The 25,160-nt window shown below is 53.8% G+C and overlaps 1 protein-coding gene across 1 annotated transcript in view; it reads right to left on the minus strand.

The window, feature by feature from the left end:
* QSOX1 (quiescin sulfhydryl oxidase 1) overlaps positions 1–24,616 on the minus strand; it is a 37,858-nt gene extending 13,242 nt beyond the window's left edge. Inside the window, exons 1-7 of the mRNA XM_065554525.1 lie at positions 24,263–24,616; positions 16,714–16,814; positions 9,188–9,236; positions 8,606–8,708; positions 6,155–6,245; positions 4,203–4,348; positions 1,237–1,371 (exon numbers count right to left, since the gene is read on the minus strand). Coding sequence (XP_065410597.1) covers positions 1,237–1,371; positions 4,203–4,348; positions 6,155–6,245; positions 8,606–8,708; positions 9,188–9,236; positions 16,714–16,814; positions 24,263–24,506 — 869 coding nt within the window. The 5' untranslated portion in view covers positions 24,507–24,616. The remainder of the gene's footprint in view (positions 1–1,236; positions 1,372–4,202; positions 4,349–6,154; positions 6,246–8,605; positions 8,709–9,187; positions 9,237–16,713; positions 16,815–24,262) is intronic.
* Positions 24,617–25,160: the final 544 nt, after the last annotated feature.

Raw genomic sequence — 25,160 nt, forward strand, 5'->3', positions numbered from 1 at the left:
ATACCCAGGACCCCAACACGGTACAGATGCCAGCAGAATGCGCCCCACCACAGAGCTTGCAGGCCTCCTCTGGGGGGAGAAAGGCAATGAGCTCTCCCTTCCTGCTGCAGAGCAGGGGAACACCTCCAGCGTCCCTAGTCAGTGAGATGGGCTGGGGGAAGGGATGGGGCAAGGAGCAAGCAGCATGACCGGGGCCAGCTCCGGCTTTCTGGCCACCCCAAGCAAAAAAAAAAAAAAAAAAAAACCCGCAGCGGCCAGAACAGCAAAGCAAAAAAAAAAAAAACCTGCGGCGCAGCCGGAGCCAGGGTGCAGGGGGACTCCCTGCCCTGCAGATGTGCCCCGGCTAGCGGGGGGAGGGGGTGGGGGTGGAGGGAGAGAGAGAAGGGGGGCGGCCAGGGCTTCAGCGGAGCACTGCCACACCGCCATGCCCCCTGCTGGGAGGGCTCCACACTACTCTGGTCGGCTGGGAGGGAAGGATGTGGGCTGCCCTGCCGGGCTTGCTGCAGGGCGCTCCCGTCCTCCACGACGCTGCCCCCTACAGGGCAGCCGGAGCGGAACAAAAAAAAAAAAAAAAAGGGAGGCCGTCAGCTCCACTGATCACCCCTGTAACGTAGGGGAAGGTGAGTGCAACACTCTAGGGTTTCATAGGCCAGTGCCTGAAGGTCCACTCATAAAAGGCAGCCAGCACAGGCCGTGAGAGCATGGCTGCTTCACACGCCCTTGGGACCCAGCATTGATAAGCAGCAGGCCCATCCCATTCTAACTTCAGTGTCCGAATGGTGCCACCCCACGCAGAGCCCAGTGTGCGGATCTCACCGCCAAGGGACAACGGCACAGAAAAGGGCAGGAAAGGCCCAGCCCCTCTCATCAGGTCCAGATGGCAAGAAGCCTTTGCTCTCTGAGCATCCAAGAGCAGTGACAGCAATGAATGATGCCCTTGCCCCAAACTGCAATACAGTACCCACGCTCCTCCAGCTCTGCCGCTTTGGCCAATTTCTTGCCCCGGCCTTGGCATCGTATCCATCATTTCATGCCTGTCAAGCCACCCTCCACCGACTGACCATCCCTCTGCTCCCCTTGTCTGCAAGCGCTCCTGCTGGCCAGGCCTTCTGGAGCCCCCCACAGGAAGCATCAAGTTCCTGAAGCCGGTCATAATGCTGGAGGCCCAGTGCTTACCCAGCCAAGGGAGGGCTCTGCGGCGGGGGGGGATGCGTGGACAGACAGGGGGGTGCTCACCGGTCTGCAGGCCTCCGCGGGGTGGGGGTCGTCTTGATCGGTGTGTCTGGTGCCCTGGTCGGCGTGTAGAGGCCTCGCGTGACCCCAGGCAGCCTCCGCAGGAAGTGGGTGTAGAAGGATCGCGCCTCCATTTGCCTGTTGGGAAGGAAATGGGAACACGTGAGAGGAGCCTCTTTCACTTGCACAGGGGGTCACCTCTTCACCCCCATTAACCCTTCCATCACCACAAACATAGCTGCCTGCGACCCTGAGGTATGTCACTCAGGCAGGAGGCCAGATGTGTCTTTGGGGATGGGGGTGGGATTCCTGGCATAACAATGTGCGCTGTTCCCATCTGCTTCCACCCTTCCACATGCACCAGCAGGCCCCACACACCCAGGGGGCCTCCACAGGTCTCCTCGGATGGGAGAGTAGCTGCACTGTTAGCCGTGTGGCCCCAGAGTGGCCCCAGCTGGTAATGGCCTCGCTTGAATCACTAGCTGCCCACTCCAGCTGCCTAGAAAGGGGACGAGGCTCTGTCCCTGACAGGGCCGGAGAGACATGCACATAAGCCAGGCCTGGAAGGGGATGGGTTTGCTCCTTGGTCCACCTGGTCTGGAACTCTGCTTCTGGCACTTCCCACATCGCTTCCCACTCCCTATGCTCAGCCCACGCGCCCCTCCCTACTGCTTCCTTTGCCTCTCTCATCCATTCCCAGCTATGCCCCTCCGCTCGGCCCAGCCAAGCTCCCTGAGCACCCTGCCTGGCCTCCTTCCGAATGGACCGCCAGAGCGGTCCTGCTGCCATCAGCCTGAGCCTGCTTTGCATGGCCCCACTCCTGCCTTCGGACTGCCCTCTCTGCAGGGCAGGGTCTCTGCTCCTCCCACCACCTCCACAACATTCTCAGCAGCCATGGCATGTGCCCTGAAGAGTCTGACAAGGCAGAGCCAGCACCTCTTCTGACTGCCAAGACTGGGGTCCCACTGGCTGCACTGCAGAGAGTGTCCCTAATGGGGCTCTAGGGCGAGCACTAGAAACCAAACTATCTATATAAAGAGATCTCAGGTTCTGACTGGGCACCGCATGCGTTCCAGGTCAGCTGGCACGAGGAAGGGCACGGCTCTCATGGGGATAGGCAGCCCCAGTTCCCCCAGACACTCTCCCAGCTTTGCTCTATCCCTTGCAGCCTTCTTTCACCCTAGGTTCTGGGATGGGGTTTGCCTCCTCTGGCAGCTCAGGGAATATGCCAAGGCAGAGCTGGGAGAGCTGGTTAGGAAGCACTTTAAGGTGGGAGAAGAACATTTGGGGTTACTCTGGGCCATCGGTGCTGCCTCCCTCATCCAACGGTGCTGCAGGGAGGAAGGCTAGGGCTGAGGTGACAAGAGGGGGAGAGAGGTACAGAAGCACAAGATATGCCACCACCTTGATCCAGCCACCCTTGCTGTCTCAAGGACCTGCCTCTTCCTCCCCCTTCTGTGGGGCAATTCCCAGTTCTGTCCGTGTGGATTTTACCCTCTTGGAATCAGTAACGCCCACTAACTCAAGAGCTGGGGGTACGGATGCACTGGGATCTGTGCAGGATAAACTCAGCCCTGGCACCCAGGGCGCTGCTGGAGGTTTTGCTGTCTCTCAGGACCGCTTGGCAAGATGGAGGGAGCAGAGGGTGGAATACAGGACTCCCTACTTAACCCACACAGAATGAGCAAAGCTGTCAGGCTCTGTGAGAGGCAGCGGCAGGAAAGCCCAGGAGAGCCAGCAGCGAGGAGCCATCGCTTTCCGCTCTGCTTTTACAACCCGATGTTCGCCTGCAAGCAGATGGTGGAGAGACGGCGTCGTCACAAGCAATTTTCCCCTCCACCAGCTCCGCGGCAAGGAAACAATGACTCTGCTCTTGGGTGAAGCTGGCATCATCAGAGAGCACCCCCCTCCCCTCAACCTGGCTCACCCCGTCCCCCGCACGCCAAGCAGCACAGACAAGATTTGCAAATGTCACGATTCCCACTAGGAAAAACTCCCTGCTCGGCTATTACCCAGGCAAGCAACCCCTCCCGACGACCCTTCGTAGGGAAGCCACAAGTGTCTGTTTACCCCCTTGCCACCGCCACACTCTTCCCTGCACTGCCAGCCTGACATCAATCATCCACCGAGGGTGCAAAGGCACCATCTGGCTGCTATTTCACGTGCCATTCAGCAGCAGGAACCCACGAGAGGGGCTGAGTCCCGGTGCCATTGTTCTCTGCCAGTGTTTCAGAACCAGCCATTGTCTGGTTCCTAATGAACTTTTCCGCAATTAGAAAACCAAGGGGGAGAAGTGGGGAGGCTGGCCGAGTCGGGGAGGTGGTCAGGGACAACTTAACTCCCTGCCAGCTTTGCAAAGTCCACTGATGTATTCCCCAGCCAGCGAAACACCTGCAAGCTGAGCTGAGTTTAGAGGGGCTTTCAGCAGTTTGTAGCTGTAGCTGGTGGGGGAGTCTGGGGAGGAAAGCCACACCCAGTGTCTCAACACGGGGCAGCCCAGAACAGGCAGGGAAGGTTGGAGCCGGGCAGCTCCATGGGCGACAGGAGCTGGCCGTATCTCTGTGGGATCTGCCCACCAGCACCAGGATTCACACCTCATCCCTTAGGGAAGGGTCCCATGGTGTTTAACAGAGAACAATATTCTCTCTATAGACCATTTCGAGCCAGAGCTCTCCAGCTGGGATAGGAGAGGAGCTGCCATAAAACCCTATAGGTTTTATTCCTATCAAACGCCACAGGATCTCTCTCTAAGGGCCGTGGGCAGGGAGATCTGTGCACAAGCACCGAGGTTCACACTCCCAGTTTCAGTGCAGCGAGTTCCCTCCATCATCAGCCCCACAGTGCCAGGATTCATCCTCCCACCCCTTAGGTACAGTGGGATCCACCTGCCAGCGTCACACCCAGCTGCCACGCGAAGGCCTGGCACGTCACAGGCCACCTCGTCTGGGTCCCGGCAGGGAAGGACTCACACAGGGATGCGGCTGAAGGTCCCGTTGTTGATGAGCAGGAAGCTGGAAGGGAAGGCAGTCACGCCATACTTCTTCACTAGCTCCTCCTCGCTGCTCAGCACTCTCCGGACAGCAATGTTCTCGTACTGCAGCATGTCCAGCGTCACCTGCAAGGCAGCACAGTCCATGGGCTAGACTAGCTATGGAACAGAACGTCCCAGGGCCAAGCCCGCTTACAGCGGCTATCTCCTCTGGGGGGTGGCGTGGGATGCTCATGGCTGCTCCAGCCCCCGCTTCTCCCAGCAGGAGTCAGGACTCAGCAATATCTAGCACTGAGGGAACACTTTATGCCTCCAAAGCATTGTACAAACACGGCCTGACCCTCACGACAGCCCCGAGAGGTGGAGAAGTAGGATCTCCATTTTACAGACAGGGAAGATGAGACACAGGGAGACTCAGTGACTGGCCCAGGTCAGTGGCAGAGCCAGGGCTAAGTTAAAAAAGGTGAACTTTCCCTGAATGAACGATGCCAGGAATTCCTGGCTCCCAGCCCTATGCTCGATCCACCAGACAATGCTGTGCTGGCTACAGGAAAGCTCACCACTACTTGAGCCTTAGCCTCACCTAACTGCAGCGCGTGTCACTTGATGGCTATGGAAACTGGAAGGGATATAACGAGTCAAGGAACAGTTAACATCTTTGTATATTAACTCCTGAGGGGCCCAGGGGAAGAATCAGAACTCGCCCCTTCACTCATCTACTCAGACCGTAAGCTCTTTGGGGAAAGGGCCATCTTTTCACTACATGTACATGCAGCACATAATGGGGCCTGGTGACATTATGTGATTAAAATAGATCATTGTTGATACCACTGTTATACAATTGAAACAAATCTTGTACAAAATGTGTCATGTGAGGTGTCAACGGAAAAGGAATATGATTATCCTGTTTGTATGCGTGTATCATTTTGGTGTCTGAAGTTACGAATATTGACTATGTACCAGCATTTCAAACTTGTTTGCTCCTGTGGTAATGCCCACAAGGTTGTTAGTTTGCATCCAGTCTGGTCAGCACACTGTGAATGGGCTATTCAAGGTGATGGCCCATTGAAGGACACTTAGCTCACTCAAGAGGCCATAGAAGAAGCTGAGGACGCATCAGCCAGAATATGGGTAATGGCTGCTCTGACTCATTGAAGCATGCAAGGACGTGACATGCTCCTGTGACCCTGAACTCCATCTTGTGCCTGGACTTTTCCACAAACTAAGACTCCCTCCACATGGGAGAAAGTATAAATAACCCTGGTAGCATCTCCATTTTGCTGCTTTCCTGCTCTGAACTATGGACTTACACTAACAGGAGAATTCCAACCAATGGACTAAGGACCTTCCAAACTTTTGGATGTTACCAGAGACATTGTAAGCCAGCAAGTTTATTCCATCACTGCTACAAACCTGATCCAAGAACTTTCCAACGAGTGTATGTATTTGATTCCTTTGACCATTTTAACTCTCACCCCTTTCTTTTCTCTTATAGATAAACTATTAGATATTAGATACTAAAGGTTTGGCTACAGCATGATTATTGGGTAAGATCTGAGTTATATGTTGACCTGGGTATGAGACTGGTCCTTTGGGATCAGAAGAACCCTTTAGTTGATTAAATTGGTTTTAAATAACCACTCATCATAAAGTCTAGTGTCTGGGTGGTGAAACAAGGGTTGGGATACCTAAGGAGGCTGCATTTCTGACTTCTGGTTAACCAATGTGGTGAGACAGAAGTTTACTTTTGATACTGGTTTGGTATATCTTATGGAAGAATAACCACCAGTTTAGGGGTGAGTCTGCCCCATTTCTCAGCAGTTTGTCCTGAATCTGGCATCCTCAGCTGTGACCCAGTGAGGCCCAGTGACAGGCCCCAACCCAACCTGGTACTACAGCAACACAAATACTGAACAAAACAACAATGCCCACCTCTCTGCCCAGAAAGGAGTCGTTCGTCTCGAAGATCAGCACCAGGTACGTGACATTGTTTGTTTGAAAGAACCCACGGATCTCCTCCATGCTGCAGGAGAAAACAATGAGGTGTTCTCAGTGACACGGAGCGAGTGGGTGAACGCGCCAGCCCCAGCAGCGCAGAACGTGCTCCCTACCAGCACAGCAGCTTGGCAAAGGGTTGGGTGTTTGCTCCTCTCGCACAGAGGTGAACCCAGCTGGATTTGTCGCCCAGGTAGGTGGCCAAGATCAGCTCTGCTTATCCACTGTTCAATTCACATGGAGCTTGCCAGCCTAGTTTTCTGCTTCAGTTCACTGGCCATATGGTAATCTGCCAGGGTCAGCCAAGGAACGGGAGATGGGAGACTGATTATGGAAGGACTTGAGGTTAGGACCCTGTCTACTGTGAAAGCCAGGAGTGAGACTAGAGTCAGACCAGTTTCATCAGGACACAGATAGTGTCACATTAGAGATGGCCTGAACCCTATCTCTGAGCCCAAATGCTCCTGCTCTTGGGGAAGTGTGTGTGGGGAGGGGGGGGAGGGGAGGGGGTAAATGAAACCCCCAATTTCCCCTGTGGGGCATCAGACAGTGGGGAGCCTGAACATGAGGTTGGAATGCTGGAGTTTGGCTGGGGTTCATTTCCCCATCCACACCTGTGGCATTTGATTAACTCTGCCTGTGTCTTTGCATTTTTTACTTGGGGGGGGGGGGGGGAGCGGGGGCAGGAGAGGATAAGTGCCTACAGAGCATCTAGAGGTGCAGTAAATCCACCTTTGCCGAGGAGCAGTGCTGTGCAAGGCGCAGCGTCTGAAGCCAGGAGAGAGCAGGGGTACAGGGATGCGTCTTTGGAAGGAGGGGGCACTGCTGGGGGCCCAGGCTGGAATGCTCAGACAGTGGGGAGGAGAGGGTAGTTAGACACCTGCAGTGTGGTGTCCAACACCTGGACAGGGACTATCCTCCTGCTCCTCCACTGAAATGTGGGCGGAGATGGCTGGTGGGCAGTGCAGCTCAAACCCTTTTGTTCTGTCCGGCCCAGCCAGGCCCAACCCAGGTGACTCATACCCAGGAAGAGCCAGGTCAGCTTCACAGGCACAGAGGAAAGCGCAAGGATGTGGTTACCCCCGGGGACTCTCACACTCGCCCCTGGCAATCACCAGATGCAGATCTGAGGCGTTTTCTGTCCATCACTGATTTGCAGGCTGCCTGGCTGGCTTCACAGATCCATTTCTGCCTCTTGGCTTAACACCTTTCCCCAATGCCCCCAGCATTAACAGGTTATAGCCACAGGGGCTTTCCAGGCTCAAGTAGTGGTGAACTTTCCTGTAGCCAGCACAGCCTGGTCTGGTGAGTCGAGCACAGGGCTGGGAGCCAGGAATTCCTCTGTACAGCAGAGTCCTGGCTGCTATCAAGGTCTGGCCGGTCAGGTTAGATGCTCCCAGATCTTGCACTGAACAGGCAAGACTCAACCAAGGGCTTTCAGCCAGGGAGGAGCCAGAGGGCAGCAGTGACTCCAGCTTGCAGGGAAACTTTAGGATCTAAGGACATGGAGGAAGACCAGGGACAGCAGTGGACAGGACACGGCACCTCTGTGCCACCAGCAATTCCCCCCAGCCACGATGCGGACCATCAACTACCCCGCACATGTGCAGCCCAGGGGAAAGAACCCAGCCTCTTGCTCCAAACACTCAAGCCACTGCCATTCCAGGGGCATCTGTTTGCTGTGGGCAGCGCTAGGGCTCATCTGCCCTTCCCAGGCTGTCAGCAAGTCTCATTCGATACAGCAGAGGGCACTGACACTTCCCCCACACAAGCAATACAGGACATACCCTCCCCCCCAGTGACGAATACGAGCAGCCACCACTCTCCAGCTTGGGGTTGTAGTTACAGGCAGGTTTGTTAGAGACGAATCATGGGAAAAAACCTTGTAGGTAATGGAACCCGCCCCACACTGACAGCTCTGGGCGCATCACATGGGGAGATACACGTAGCAGGTCTGGAATGTTACCAAGGAGGCAACTCAAAAATGTCTGTGCCTATTCCTGGCTAAAGAGTTGCCTGCCTCATTTGGTCCATGTGCTATTATCACAGTCACTCCAGGAAGTCACTCCGGCACTAGGCCGTCAGTTCCGCTCACACCTCTGAAGTGCGTGTCACTGTCCTGGGAGTAACCGGGAGCCTCCTCGGGACTGCCTAGGTAAGGTCTCCAGCCCAACCCGCAGGAATTCCATTCCACACGATAACAGGGATTGAACCAAGGGCAGACCATTGAACACAGTCATCATCTACATGCGGCAGAGGTCTCAAGGACTGCTACTGGTGGCCCGATTAAGCATGAGTCCATTCCTTGTTGTTTCTCTCACCCCAGGCCCCCTCAACACACACACATGCACACACACACACTCTGCTATTATGTCCCCCTCCAATAACCTGGCTGGTTCCAGTGGTGGACAGGCAGGTGGCCACGACTCCTTGTGCATCTCCAGGTTGGTGATGATGCTCTGCCTCAGGTTCTGAATGCTGTCCCCAGGATCTGTAGGGGGAACAAAACACACAGAGCTCACCACCAAAGCACCATGCACAAAAAGCCAAGGTCTGTATCCAAGGTAACAATGACCCATCCCAACCCCTGATCCCAACTATGCTGCAGCCATAGCAGTGTCACATGGGGACTGAGCGCTACTGGACCATACTGTATAATATATCCCCGACCCAACCTGGCAGCCCCTCCAGTGGCTGATTAATGGTGCATGGCAGGAACACATCTCTTTTGCAAAGCTTGAGATGCTTTATTCATTTATCCCCTGCCGGGTAATTCCCTCTCATGAGTTATCCCCCACCAACACCTCCTGCCCTCCCACCCACCCCTGGGGAAAGCACTCGCTGACCACCCCCTAGTCTAGAACACAGCAGGCGTGCAGGCGGCAATGGAAAGGAAACTGTCACAGCCGGGCGAATTCCAACAGGGGAGTCCAGCAAGGATTAAAGAGCCAGGAGGTTGTGGATACTCACGGAATATCTTCGTCCCGTCCTCAGGGCTCTTGGAGAAGGCCTTGAAAAACTGAAAAGAAACACAAGAGAAGAGTGTCCGCAGGAGCATCTGGAGAACATTTAACAACATTCATTGCAACCCATAAAGCACTTGTAAGGCAGTATGGTCCAATGGCTAAGGCATCAGACTGAGATTCAGGAGATCTATGTTCTATTCCCAGCTCTACCACCAACTTGATGGGTGATTTTGGGCCAATTGCTGCCTTTCCCTGCCTCGGTTTCCCCATCTGTAAAATATTTACCTGCTTTGAGAAGCAGAGCTGAAGAATGCTATACAGAAGGTAAAGTTTATTACTTTCCCAAGCGAGTTTAATCATACCTAATACTACTACTAAGCTCTTACACAGCTTTTTCAGCAGTAGATCTCAAAGCATTTTACAAAGGAGATCAATATCATTATCCCCATTTAAAAGATGGAGAAACTGAAGCACAAAGCAGTGAAGTCACTTGCCCACGGTCATCCAGAAGGCCAGTGGCAGAACCAGGAATAGAACCTAGGCCTCCTGGGGTCCCAGTCTAATGCTCCATCTAGTAGGCCTTGCCAATTTATAAAAGGTCTCTAAGCACCTGCAGATCAATCAATAAAACAGGCACAAAGTGCAATAAATCAATCAACACACTACAGACTCAATGAAACTCCCCAGACACAAATCTGCTCAGCAGCCTACCCCACCTCCTGGCAAATGCCTCAGGGAGCAAACAGATCTTTCATCTAACCCTGAACAGCAAACCCACATGCTGGCTCTGTCAGACTAAGCAAGGGGGTGGGAAGGAGGAGCGGGCATTGGAGAGTCAAGGTCTCTTCTCCAATCACCATCCAGACACACATCTTGCAACCTTCCCACCATCAGCCCTCAGAATTCCTATCTGGGGGCTGTCAACAAGTCTATCAGTGGATCTGGCCTGCAGGGACAGCGCACAGGTGCAAAACTTTTCTCGATCTCCCCTCTCCAGATGCCAAAACTTCAAGCTTGCCCTGCTTGGCCAATTCTGCAGTACAATGAAAGTTAAAAGCACGTCAGATGAATGACATTTAATACCAAGGTCAATGGCGGGCAGGGTTCTGTGCCAAAGCACATCGTTCATCTTCATATTTCAATCATGGAAAGTCTACCTTTTTTAATTCCGCTGAAGCAGACAGAATTTCCAGCCGGCTGCCCTGGGGCACTATGAAATGCAGAGATTGTGCTGCAGAATTTACGTCACCTGGCTACAGGGTACATAGGATCTCGGTTATAGATCAAACCCAGCCCCATGAATGGCACCCGTAATGGAATGGCTTGGATATCCATGCTGTTTGGAGTGTGGGCATGACATCTCCCAAAGGCCAGGCCTGCTCTGGAAGTGGGAGGCCACCCTCTGTCCCAGGTGAAGTGCCATAGTGCAGCAGTGCAGTCTGGACAGGACAAGAGCTTGGCTTGCTGCACTCAGTGCAAGCGCCTCACCAAAGAAGGAAACTACGAGCGCTCTCAGCTGCCACCAAGCAGGAACAATGGGAGTCTTCGACCATGATCCTCGTAGACTAAAGGCAGGCAGACTACCCCAGTCGATGGAGCAGTTGCCAGGCTAGTCTGGTTGTTTTCCCTAGACTACTGGCTTCTCCAGGTTGACCCTCTGCCAACTAGCCCTTGTCAGAGCCCCACTCTCAGTTAGACAGTGGGGAAGCAGAAATCACAGCCTGTCTGGATCCAATGAGTTAAAGGGGCAGAGCTGAGTGTCCCCAGCCCACTGTCAGCATTGCATGCCAGTTCTGCCTCCCCTGGGGCCTGGTGTGCACGCTGGCCTGGGGGGAGGGATAAGTGATGAGACAGAATCACTTATTGCAGGGGCGTGGGGCACAAGTGTGTGCGTACCATACAGGCTGCAGAAGAGGATGCTTCCACGGAGGAAGATGCCCCATCCCAGCCTAGGGCTCCTGCCCTTTCCAGGAAGCTCTGTGAGGGTTCAATATGTGGCCATGTTGCCGTGCGCCAGCACCAGAGCCTGGGACGCGGCAGTTGACCGTGACAGAGATGAGGAAGCTGCCAAAGCTCCCATTGCAGTTATGGCGTTGGGGAGCATGGGCAGCAGACCTCACAGCCCAGCCGGGCTGCGGGTGAGGGAGAGGCTGCCATCCTGCGCATGCCAAAGCACTGCAGCAACATCCCCCCAATGGCTGCGTTCAGCCAGGAGAATTGCCAGGCTCAACAGCGTAAGGGCTGCAGCCCATTGGACCTGGATGGGGAGAGAGTCCTGCTGTTGGAGGAGCCAGCTGGGCTGACTGACCAGCTGCCTGTCAGCTCTGGGAACAGCAGGTGTGTGAAGCCCTGCCCTGGGACAAGGGACGCAGCAAGATGGCCAAGAATGCGACGATGCCTCCAGCCCAGAGGAGGGCTGTGCCAGTGCTAAGGCTGCAGCTCTGCATGGCGGAAAGGGGCCAGCCACCCAGGCTGCTTATCTGATGCAGCAGCACCCCTGGAGAGCTCAGTCCCTGCTCAGTGGCAGGCCAGTGGTTACAGCGAAGGGCCAACAAGACAGGCGGGAGGGTCGGCACAGGGGGGCTGCGTGGGAGATGAATGCCCACTCTCTCCTTTGGCCAGGGCCCAGGAACACAGCCAACCTCATACAGCCGCAGTGACCTCCGGGCCCTGGGGATCATTCATCCTACCTCTTTGCCAGTCCCTTTAAAGGCTCACCAGCAGAGGGGGGCCTGCTCTATGTATCCAGGGCTCAGGATACAGGCCGCCCCACAGTACCTGCTGCAAACAGTCATGTGCCCTCTGTGTTTAATGCCAGCTGTGCACTCTCCGCCCTCCCTCTATGCAGGCAGGGCTGCAGGATCAGTGAAATCTCATGGCAAATGTTTGCCAACCAGGCTGGGCTGGGAGCGAAAGCTGTTTGCAGAAGGTGCTTGGGTTGGGGGAGGGCGGGGAGTGGGGAGGATGACACAACACCAACCCCGCGCCAACCAATGGCCTTGTAGCACTGCCACTGCCACATCAGCAGGTCCCTCTGGGCTTTGGGAGCCTTGTTAAAGACAGGCTCAAGCGCTGTATTTTGGGCCAGGCGAGGGGCTTAGCCCATCAGGCCCATTCCTGTGGCATCTGAGGTAAGGGTCATCGTTCCAGCACTCGGTTCTACCCCGTCAACAGCCAATTAAAGTACCCAGCGGATTGAGGGGTCTCACAGGACCCCCAGGAGCAGGGAGCATCCCAATCCACACCCACTCATTTCCCCCCAGGTTTGGCGCTCTTCTTAGGCTGATCCCAGGACTGTAATTAGCCCAGGAATCCGGCAAGTTTCTTTTTCCAGGCAGCCACAGAAAGGAACTTTGGGTGGATTTTTACAATCACCCTCTTCTTAGCAACCAGCCCCGCCATAGGGCTCCCCGAGTCAAAGCTAGGGCAGGTGAGAGGCAGAGCTGGCCTGCCCAGGTGTGTGAGACGCTGGGGTTAGTGCCCATTATTACCTGAGATGGCTCTTGTGCATCTGCCAACACGCCCTGCCCCAGAGGGAACAAAAACCAAACCAAAGGGACTTGACCTGTCATTGCAGACCCAGATATGCCAACTCGCAAATGTCAGCATTTTTTTTCCAGACACCCCTTTCTTTATTGAAATGGAAATCTTGAGTGGCTACCTCTAGATGGCTTACTGCTTCCAAGACTTGATTGCTCACTCTGAATTCCTTTGAAATGCTTCATTTGAATAATAAACAAGCTCAGCAAACAGACTCATTATCTTGTTAGACTTTGTCTCTTTTGAGAGGTGTTTCTCTCTAAGGTCCTTTTAATTGTTGCTTAACTACTCAGAATTCTTTAGCAGTTGTAAGGTGTACAGCTGGCACCCCTGAATCCTTCAAACTTAGAATTCGATGATTGAATAATTTATTATAATAAAGTTATTTTTGTAATAATATCTGTGGGTTAAAGGTCACAGATCTCCACCAGCAAGAGGCATATATTAGCGCTCCCACAGCCACTACCACAGGTGCAGCTATACAAGGGGGAGAGTTTCAGAAAAATACAGCCCATATTTCTTGAGCTAAAGCAGGTGACGTGCAAATCCCCAAGTTGCTGATCCTTGATTGGAGCTGCTGATGGCTCCAATCCATTGACCCAAACAGAAGTTGGAACAAACCCTCACTTTGTTATCTTTATCAAAGGAAAAGGGCTGGAAACTGACTTACAAAATGAAAGAGATCAGAAATTCTCCTTCACATTTTGAGATTCCCCAACGCAGGAGAGCCCCAAGTGGGGAGTTTTGCTGGCCTTAGAGGCAGGTCTCTGAAGGTACAGACCAAGGCATTTAAATAAATAAGCTCTTTTGGGACTAAGTCTGATTATAGACCCAGACATGCCAACTTGCGAGACATGCGATTTCTTAATAAAATTAAGCTTAACTCTCAAATTTCAGGATTTGGGGGATGGGGGTCAACTGCTGCTGAAACAATGGAGGCCTGTCGGACAGAATTAATTACTGGGCAGGAGACAGGCAGATGCAGGGGTGACCGCGCCTGTAACAGGGGCCAAAATCACCTTATCCAGTACATGTGGCAGAGCGGGCAACACTGATTGTCACATGCACACAAACTGGGGTTGGGCAGGGGGAGAAGGGAGTCAAAAATCAAGAGACTGACCTGAAAACAACATCTTTAAAAAAAAAAAAAATCTCATGATTTTTTGGCCAATCTCATGATCTCTGATCTCCTGAAGTTGGCAATCCTGCAGACATTACACTGAAACACGACTCACCACATGGCCGGGGATTGGAGGGAATTGCTAGCGTGGGCATTGAGCTGGACAAATTTTGTCCAGCTGGTAGTGAGTGTGTATGGGCAGATGGTAGGTGATGACATGAGGAGCCTGACCCTGTCAATGGCTCCATGCTAGTGCATGAGGCCCAGGAAGTGAAACTCACCCGTCTGGTTTCACCACAGGGTTTATGTGCACCTGGGAAACGAGCGGAGTTTTAAAACATGTCAGCTAACACGTTTGAATGACCATGTTTCTAAACACCACTCAGCACCTGGTACAGGGCCACGCCCACTGTGTTAACATTCACATTATAGTGTAGAAAGCCCTAGGGTTAGCCCAACAAGCTAATGTTCTTAAACATAATTGTCTTTGTCTACACTAGGTGTAGAGTAGTGTTTACACACCATGTTTGAATACACCACTCATCTTCCCAGTGTAGACAAAAACACGGGCTATTTTCACTGCCAAAAAGGGTGGGTTTTTACAGCGGGATAATGAGCATTAGCAATTCTGCTGCAAACTCCTAGTGGAAACAAGGCTCTTTCATTTTACCAGGATGTAGCTAGGTAAGGTCAAGCCCAGGTGGAGGGTTTAGTGCTGACCTCATCCAGCTACATCAAGCTAAAAACGACCTCTCCCTTGTCTCCAGCAGGGCCGCTCCCATGCCTTTAGTTATCCCACTGTCAAAACTCCCACACAAAGACACAGCCAGAGATTTTGGTCCAGCTGTTACTGCAGCTAGCTGACTGCTCCTTAACTCAAGTTAACAACCATGAGAGTAAATTCTAGAGTAGCCAGTCATAAAGTGTTCGCTTCAGGAGATCCGACCAGGAACCAACATTAGGGAATGTCAACGCTGGAGTCTGACATCCTGTCACTTAACAGGCAATCAATTAGCTTGGGTTACAGCTCAGCCAAAGGAAGCTCACCAGCTAGTGCAGAAAGTAAACAGCAAAAAACAAGTCACAGAATTCTCCGGGCTTCAAATAATCCAAAGGGTCACTGGAAACACAGTGATGTTTGCTCAGGACTCACTGACACGTCTCTTTAAAGGACTTTGCGGGAACTGCACTAGGTCTGCCTCAGGAAATGTTTGTGACAGAGGCATTTGAAACGGTCATATTCTGTATTCCCCTTTGCACCAGATCAAAGGCACCACACCGTCCTCCCAGCTGGAATGGATTCAGGCACTTAGAGTCCCCGTTCCTTAGGAAAGGAACACAGCCAGGACAAGAGGCATGCTGGGAACCTGAAGGGAGGATGAACAGGGACATACCAGACTCTGGTTTTGCTCTCCCTTACTACGACCTCAGAGAGGGCTCATTACAGGGAGTCCCCAACAGAAATGCAAGAAAGAAAAATGGAGGGTACCTTTTACTACTCTGGTGCCATTTTCCTGCCCTGTGCATAGTAATAATAATGAAGCCCTGCATCTGAACTCCAAGTTATGGGAATTCATTGCCTGTTAGCAAGGCATCTCTGAGGCTTTTGCATTCTTGCTTATGTTGGACTGGGGTTTGTTTGCATCAGGAAATATTTAAATTATATATATTTACACAATTTTTGCTGGGCACGGGACCAAGAGGTGGAATCGCAATTCGACTGCCAATAACAACAGAGCCACCCAATACGGGAAGCCTCAAAGCACTTAACAGATGGGTATGAAATCGTGCAGCACCCTTGCGGCTTAGGGAATAGACACAAAAGTAAAGTCACTTGTGGCAGACCTCCATGGTACTTTTTACAAGAGTTGAGCTGTTAGCTCCAGCCTCCTGGCCAAATTCCTCTGTGCCTCACTACGTTCTGCCTCCCCAGATCCCCATAGCAATCTCACTTGGATATGGTATTCTTCACTGCCTGTTCTAGATGCCTGAGAAGGGATGTTGTGTACTGTTGAACAGCTACTGTGTTTCACTCCAGAGGTGGCTGCATTTCAGTGCGGGATGAAGCGATTCCTACGTGTATGCCCAGGAATGCATTTGGGGTGCTATATAAACAGATGCAAGGTCATCATTCAGCTGAACTGACAGGGAGAGGAAACAGTTAAAAGAAACAGGCCAGAAGAAGCCACAAGAATAAAGTGCTCTAGGAGGCACAGAACCCATCTCATACAGGAGTTGGTCCTAGAGCCCTGGGTTGAATTCAAGGCTCACTCCTTCCTCAGGGATAGCGAGCTGCACATCAGGGACAAAAGCCAGCTGGGCTTCAAGTTCAAAAGGTTGCCGATTCCTAGAAACACCCCAGTCAGGTTTCCCTGGTAATGCCACTGCCACGGTCTTATAGGGACAGAAGACTTCACAAACAAAGGGCTCTTCTCCCTGACCAACCGGTGGTAAGCAACAACCCATATCCCAAACAAACACAGTCTGCCTGGTGAAGCGCTGAGATAAACAGGAGGGGGGTGGTTTCAGATGGCTTATGGCCAATGCTGCTGTTCAGACCCAAAACCAAAACACAGGCTGGAGACCAGGACCACAGCAGAACTGATCAGGGGCCTCCTGGGGTACCAGCCCCATGGAATGTCACAGGGTATGTCTACACAGCATTTTGGAGCGAGCCATCCTGCCCAGGTCCTCCCAACCCCCTGCTAGGCTTCAGAGGCAGAGCCACCGTTCAAAGCACTGCCGGTGCAGCTATTTTTAGAGCACTGGTGTGAGCCCCGCTACAGAATGCCGAGTACACACACCCCTACAGATTGAAGCTGCACCAGCTCTGCTTTCCTGCCACCCACCCCAGCCTGTGCTCACTTTACCTTCAACGTAGGGAACCCAGTTATCCCAAACTTCCCGCACGTTTTCTGATTGGCTATGTCTGCACAGTCGACGACGCCAACGTTCACCGCGGGACTCCATTCTGAAAGGACACACAGACAGACATTAGTGGATCTGAACCCCCTCTCTAGTCCCGGCCATTCTGCGTTGAGAACAGGAGCAGCCGCTGGGGCAGAAGCTCACTCCGAATTCCAGTGGCTCTCTTCCCCGACAGCCTGTCACAGCTTCACTGCTCATGGGGAGACCCCCAGCCATGCCAGCCCCAGGAAATGGGGCAGGAGCCACTAGGACATGCTGGACAAGGGCTAAGTTGGAGGAAGCCTCTGTTATATTTCTGGGAAGAAATGCATTATGGGTAACCCCCCCCCCCCCAATCTTTCCTACAGTTCCATGGCCGGAAGCTGAATTCTATCCTCCTCCATTGCTAGAGCACTGCTCATCCCAAAGCACTTTCGATACTCATGCAACAGGAGCCTTATAGCCACCAATGAAATTCAGCTGGCTCTGGGGTACGGCACGGCAGCCGTCTACCAGTGCAGAGTAAGCACAGCAGCTTAAGACAGGAAGCAGAGCAGCATGCTTTACACAACTCAAACCACTTGATTTATAAAGCACCAGGAATGCGCAGGCCACTTCACCAGCAGATACTATGGGGGTATTTTAGGACTGACTGAGCGTAATGCTCAGAGCTGGAATCCGGTCAGGAAACTGGGGCTCAAACCTCTTTTCTTACAAAACGTGTTCATGTGAGGGGAGAGGGGTTTCAGGAACTCAGTTTTCCATCTCTACCACCCTACAGCCCTTCTAGCTGTCCAGTGACCCAGGCACCACGCTGAGGCTGTGTTGGGATGCTCACCTAGGAACAGGCATCTGCAGCACCCGGCCTTTTCCTAGGAGGGCTCATCTCCAAGGACAATCCAGGCCCCCTTGGCTTGGCAGCCACAGTTTGAGGTTGCAGGGAGTGAAACATGCAAGCCTTGCAAAGTGGTGGATAATATCACATTGCACGTGAGTTCACTTGGGGGCTGAGATCTGAGAAACTCATGCTGCGTGCCGCATCTCTGCCCCCCTCCCCCGCAAACTGGCATCCTCACTCTGGCCACCAACCTCTTCTCTCTGGGCTGCAGTCACTGGGTGAGGGTAGGGACCCCAGCCCCAATATACAGCTCAGCTGAGCTCACAGTTTCTCCCCATCCCAAAAGAGAAGCTCCCTAGACTTTGCAGAGGCAGGAATCCCACAGTAGTCATGGGTCAGCGCAGTAAACTCACAAGTCTCATCTGTGGGCAAGGTTCCAGAGAGGGAGAACTGAGCCCTTTCGTTCCAGGGACCTCGCCTCCTCCAGGCCAGGCACAACAAGGAGAACGTCCTCCCGGCCCTTCGCAGTGGCAGGCTGAGCAGACACTCCTGGGAGACCGGAGGAACGTATGGGAGAGCAGCTTCAGCCTGGTGCCAGGGGCAGAGATCCAATGCAGAGCTGTTAATCCCTCTTCCATAAACACTGTGGCTCAGAGGCCTCTCTGGCAGCAGTTGTGAGCTCAGAACACTCTCTCCCTCTCTCCACATGTGGGCACAGGCCGGTCCCTACTCCCCAACGCACAGCAATGCTGTCCTCACTCCGACAGGCCAGCTCCAGGGTCCATCCCACACAGTCAGTGAGTGCACGGCTGCTCCATCCATGCCTCTGGCTCCTCCTGACATCACGGCAAGCCACCCCCATGCGTTTGTTTGAACAGAGCATCTTGCCTAGGAAACTAGACCCTGCATTCGCCTCCGGGTACCCCTGGGGATTCATTCTAAAATTATGCTTGGCTAGAAAAATCCACCCCCCTGAAAACTCATGACTCAGCTCTTCTGAGCTGTGAGCAGCAACCCCCAGATCCTTGCAGGCGCCTTCCAAGCACGTCTGAATGGGACAGCCCACTCCTCAGAGGGGAGCGTATCCGACTGATATAGCAACTTCCTCTGTTTGCTCTGGGGTCCGGTCCATGGAACATGCTCAAAAGGACGGGAACAGGAGCCAAGAGCTCGGAGGTGGTGGCCACAGCAGGGATGGAATACAGTGGCATTGATTAGCTATTCTTCTGGCCATTGCAACCAGGTGGCTACATAACCTAGTGTGGTTGATATGCAGGAGCTTTGGCAGGGACAGAGGTGTTACTGCAGTGCAGGACAGGCAGCCATTAGCACAGGTCACACGATACCATTACTTGTGCCAGCCCCACAAGAGAACATTGTGCAGCAGCACATGGGGGGGGAGGGGTTCGAGTCCAAGGGAAATACCAGCCCCTCCAATATACTCCAGCCCTCAAATCACCGCACAAGTGCCATTTGCAGCTCTCAATTTGAGAGGGAGTTCTGTGCTTTTATTGTCTGAGCAACCCCTGCTGGCCATTTGAGGACAAATGCAGTGCTCCAAAAGGTGCCCGCTCCCAGCAAAGAGGGGGGAGCACACTGGCAATGCTGCTGCTCCCTGCGCTTGAAGGAGCAGGGCAGGTGTCAAGCGCATGGAGACAGTTCCACAGGGCAAGGGGGAGCCAGAGCCAGTGTTTGGGGCAGGTTGCCATTTAATTGCACTCCCAGGCAGTGCCGGGGTGCTGGGAACGTTCACATCCTTTACTCTAGCCTTTCTCTGCAGAATCCCCAAGATCCATAATGCAACATCCTTTTCACACAGCACTGAACAGGTCCCAGCCATTGAGCGCTTCCCTCCTGTCCCCACAATCTGCCTTCTATTCAGCTCCTCTGTAGCCATGCCACAGATGCTACACAAGGTCTGTGTTGAGGCTCCCTAGAAACCATCCTGGGGCCCACACACTGGCCGTGGAAGCTGGGCTCACAATCAGACTGAGGGGTGTTTGCCTCTCTCTTACTGGGCGCTGCCCTGGGGATGATCCATTTGAAAGCACAGGGCTTTCCTTCCAGGCGGGTTTCATGCTCCCCTCCAGTGGACATAAAAGGCTCAGCTCACATTAAGGCGGCGGGTCGTTTAACGCACTTTTTGGGTGGAGAAAGCCAGGAAAAAGCAGCGCTGGCGAGAGCCAGGCTAACGCAGACCAGCGCTGTGCAAGCTGCCCTCATCCTGCAACACCCCCGAGTTCTGAGCCGTCTCTGCCAAGGCAGCTCAACTCTGACCTGCAACACCCCTGCTATTCCGGTTATTCCAGTGCCAGGCTCTCATCCCAGCTTCGCACACGGCACCTTGATCCTGACCTGCAGCACTTGCTCCTATTCCCCTGCTGGGATGCAGATCCGTCAGGGCTCTTATGTTCTGAGCAGGGCTTAGGGCAAGAGGCATGGAAAGACTTCCACATGAGCAGGCATAGGCAGGGCTGTGGGGAGGAGACATGTAAGGGGGACGTGATGGAGGTATATAAAAGCATAACTGACACAGAGCAGGTAATCAGGGGCCTGCTCATCTAACCCAAGAACATGGGGACAATCAGTAACATTGAAAGGCAGCAAAAATGAAGCTGATCAGAGGAAATCATGTTAAAAACACAATTAACCCGTGATCTCTGCCACAAGATCTCACTGAGGCCGAGAATTTAGCAGGATTTAGAAAAGGCCTGGGCAAGCGGACATATGGCTGTGAACATTCAGTTACATTAGATAGGAAAAATTAGAAGGGCTCTAAACTCTAAGGCCTCAGGACGTAAGTCAGACATTGCCTGGTGGTTGCTAGAAATTAAGTTCCCCGCAGGATATTCCGTAGTGTCCATTAAGGGGATTCCTGCTGGCCACTGTCAGGGACAGGGTACTGGGCTAGACGGGCTACTGATCTGGAAGCTCTACATCCTTAATTCTCCTGAGGAAAGGCTGCCAATTGTAATCTGCTGCATAATGACTTTGTGATGTGGGGATTACAAGGAAGCAAAACTCTTCCCCATGTGTGACTTAAGGGGACATTTTCCAAGGCACAAATGGGACGCAGGCACCCAACAGCCCTTTTGAAAATCTCCCCCTAAGCCGTATTGGAGCTCAGGGCTTCTCGAATGCAGGGAAAGGGGAGTGTATGAATTGCACTGATCTGCTGAGAAAAGGATTTGGGTGGGAGAAACAACTCTCCCCTCCCACCCAGGCAAGGTCTCTTCGTACAAACTCTCCATCACGTTTTCATATGACAACCCAAGAGGGATTTGGCAGGCCAGGCTCTTCCCCGCTCCAGGAGGTTTCACTTTAAAGATCAGCATTTGCCCAATTAGATTCATGGAGCTTTTCCAAGTCTGATTTATGGGCTTCCGCAGCCATCAGCGAGCGGAGACAAAATTCTCTAGTGTCCTGAGTTTAAACACAGCCTCTCCTGCCAGAATTGAAAAGGGGGAGGAAAAATTGCAACGACAAGCAAATCCAGCCCGGGGCCGTTGTGAGGGGCTGCAAGGAGCCAGGAGCTCCCTGCTTAGATTGCATCAGTGCACACCACCATTGAATGCTGCACTAAAGGCACGTTTGTACCTCTTCAGCCCTGGCGTGTGGGTGTGTGTACTTCCTCCAGCTGCATAAGCTGGATTCTGTCAACACACGTCAGAGGGAGGCAAATGTGGGTTCATAGTGAAGACTCTTCCGTGTTATGTCAGCAGGAGAGCTCTGCAGAGTGCATGTGCGACACCCTGCTGGCACAGAGCCAAATACAGATTTCTGAGCCAATGGGAGGCCATGTGCCTACAGCACCTATAGAGTCATCAATTCCAAGGCCAGAAGGGACAACTGTGATCATCTAGTCAGGCCTCCTGTGTAACACAGGCCACCACTGCGCACAGGACACCAGCCCCAGTTAACAGCCATCATCACTAAGTATGTTCTTCCAGAGAGGGTTGAAGGGCTGTCAATTCACCCCAGAGAACTGCAATCAGCAGCATCCTCCTTTCAGCTCCAGGCATCAGACCAGCATGTGCAGCCTGGGGCGTGAGACTCTACTGCTTCCATCCCAGCTCACAGGGTCCATTCAGACATGGCCATTCAGAATGGCCCTGGGTCCATTCAGACATGGCCTCTGTGTGTATGAGGTTCATGGCCCTCCCGTGTCTGTTTGTCCCCAGTCCTGGGCATGTCACTGTACAGGAATCTTATCTGGAGCACACGATGGGGGGTCCAGAAGGTACAGGCAATTACAGCAAAGAGTCCCTAAATGATGCTCTGAGGGGCACCAGATGCTGGAAGTTCAATCCCTGTGGTAAGGTCACCAGAGAGACACGGCTGGCTTAAAGCGTCACACCACAGGCTGGCCCATAGCATGTGGGACCCTGCTCCGTGTAAGCCCAGACCCCATGCAAGCTTGGCAGTGCATGACCCACCCTAGCTCTCCCTGGCCGCAGACCTGGAGAGGACAGCAATAAGTCACAATGTGCCTCTCCTCTTCTAGCAGCCGGGGACCTCGCTGTCATTGTGGTTAAGGCATAGGAATGGGAACCCATGGATCAGAGGCCTGGCCCAAGTTAGCTGTGCCAGTGACTTGCTGGGCGACCCTGAGCATTGCATAGCCTCTGACAGGTTCTCCCTTCTGCAAGCTGGGAATAACACTTCCCTCCTGTGAATAAGGAGGGTTGGAAGTTGAATCCCTGACTGTTTAGGAAGCACAGAGGGAGAGAAGGGTCATTTGATCCTAAGGCTGGTCCTGGCCACCCCATTATGGCAAGCTCTCCCCAGACCCTTCAGGATGATGCACATGGGAAGTGCTGAAGAGGCCTTCAAGGGCATGACAAGGATCTCTAAGATCCCTCCTGGCCTCCCACTAAGTCACACAGTCACATCAGCACTGTTCCACCAGCGTCTAGAATCAGGGCACAACACCAGAAAACACCTGTGAGCATGAACCAACGCTCTGCCATCCAGTAACGCAAACCTCAGGCTGTAATCTCATCACCAAGGCTGCATGGTCTAGTACATAGGCATGGGAGTTCTACTCACAGCTCTGCCACTGATTCATTGGGTATCCTTGGGCAAGACCCTTAGCCACTCTGCCTCAGTTCCTTGATCTGTGCAACGGGGATAATTATAGTTACTTACCTACCCCACAGCAGCTGCAAAGATTCAGTGCTGGGAAAGCCTTTGAAGGCACAAATGTAAATCCTCCTTCTATATTGCATGTTAAGCATAGCCATGCCAAGCACATAAGTCCTCTAAGGAAACGAAGGCGCTGTAGGAAGTGATGTGGGTGGCTTTCCCATTGGCACGTTTCCTTCTGCCTCTCGGATGAGACACAAAACAGATTGTCTGAGCTCATGTCACTTTGGGAAGAATAGGGGTGTTTCTTACATTGGAATCTGGCCACTTCACTTCCATCCCACAACTGTCATTCAGTGCCACTTGCACATTTCTGAACAGCTGTCACATTCCACCTGCAGGGCGGCTGCATTTCAGTGGCTGGTCGAGTGATTCACATGCCTCTAATTGGGCAATCAATTAACAAAATCGTAAACATGCCTTGAGATCCCTCAGGATGAAAAGTGCTCAAAACACATTGCCATCTCCCTGGGGTGCAGGCCCCAAACATCAGAGGAGGGACCAACTGGTCAACTACTAAGCACCAATTCAACTACTACTCATTGATGGAGCCACCTGTGGTGACAGGAGCTGTCCCAGCCATGCTACAGGGCACAACTCAGCCTTTGATCTACAGAGACTCCACCTTCAAACACAAGCCCATTGCTCAGGGCAAAAAATCCTCCAATTCCACCCCCTTCCCCCAAACACACACACACACTTTCTCCAGTAGCTCCCAAGCCCAGTCTGTATTAGAGCGTCAGTTGATCAGATCAACACTTCTGGCCTCCTCCACAGCCAATTAGACAGTGCCTGAGCCCCAGGGGGATGAGAAAGGAGCCACAGCGTTAAAGTTAACCCAAAATCACAACTGGAGAAGGAAACCCTCCCCCAAAAGTGAAGTAGCTACAACGCAGAAGCGAAGCAGGAAGAGGTTTCGTTTGCATGTGTTTCTTTAGACCAACTTTAGGGAAGTTGCTCTCCTAACTGTTCAGCAACGGGCACTAAAGCTACAGCGCAGAGTACAGCTGGGACCCATCAGCCACACACAAGGCACGGACGCAGCAAGGGAAGGCCAGGCGGGCTCCTTTCTGCGGTTTGCAAATGACCTGGAGCAGGGATGCCACCGCCGAGGGGTCTCGGAGAGGCACCGACAGCGGGAGCAGTGAGGGGGGAGGGATACACAAGGAATTGAGAGGGGAAAGGAGTGGGGGTGAATGAAGATGCCGGGGGGCAGGGAGAAGGCACAGAGATAGCCGAAAAGGGGGCGAGGATGCCGAGGAGAGAAGCGAGGACTCCAGCGAGCCGGGGCAGTGAACGGGAAGGGGGCTGGCAGAAAGGGCATAGGGGCGGCCTCAGGACAGTGTGGGCCCTTTCTAGGGGGGGGGGGGGGCTGACACGGGCAGTGACACGAAGGAGGGGCCTGAGGATGGCACAGGGCTGGGAAGGCTGGCCCCGGGACAGGGGCAGGTGGCCATGTGCCCTTGCCGGGGAGGCCAAGCAGAGGGCTAGGGCCGAGGAAGCGGGGCTGCCGTGGCCTGGCCACTCACCCTGGATGTCGGCGGCCAGCGCCCGCCAGGTGGGGGCGAAGTGGACGCAGTGGCCGCACCAGGAGGCGTAGAACTCCACCAGCCAGGCGCTGCTGGAGTTGAGGACGCTGCTCTCCAGCGTGTCCACCTGCAGCAGCACCAGCGGGTCGCCGGGCGAGTAGAGGCCGCCGGGCGGCGCCCCGGCCAGGGTGGCCGCCAGGAGCAGCAGCAGCAGCGCGTGCGGGTGGCAGCGTCGCCCCGCCATCTTCCGCCGGGAGCCCGCCGCACAGTGGCTGCTGGCCGGGCCGGGGGGGAAGAACTTTGCTGCCGTAGCTGCAGCTGCCTGTCCCCGGCCGGCGGGGGAGGAGCTGCAGGCGGAGCTGGGCTGGGCGGGCCCCTCCCGTCCCCGCCCCTTGTTTTCAGCGACCGCAGTGGCCTGGGCCCGGGGACAGGAGGCGCGCGCGCTCAGCCTCGGGGGGTGGGCGGTGGCTCAGCTCCCCTCCCCTCCAGCCCCTGCTCCGGAGCCAGGGGGTCCATGGCTGGCTGGGCGGCAGCCGTGGGGGGAGACCCAGGCAGGGCTGCCTTCAGGTATGGGCACGCCCGGTACCTGGCGCGCCCCTCCCGCCAGCCGTGATGGTTACCCAGGCTCTGCTGAGCCATAGACCAGGACACGCCAACTCAAAGCGGCACCAGACCCTGCCAGAACAAGATGCAAAACCTCCAGACATATATCCACTGGGCAAAGGCAGGGGTTGGTCCCCACCGTGCAGCAAAGGAGACCTCCTTTATCTGAAACAAACGTCCAGCACAGCTGCCTCTCCCCATCCTAGGACATTGGGGAGATGTGTTTCACGCTACTGAAATGCCCTGGATATAGGCCCGGGCAGTGAAAGAGATAAACAGTGTGACTAGAATGGGA

This window comes from Chrysemys picta, chromosome 8 (genome assembly GCF_011386835.1).
Source record: "Chrysemys picta bellii isolate R12L10 chromosome 8, ASM1138683v2, whole genome shotgun sequence".
Classification (NCBI taxonomy): domain Eukaryota; kingdom Metazoa; phylum Chordata; order Testudines; family Emydidae; genus Chrysemys; species Chrysemys picta.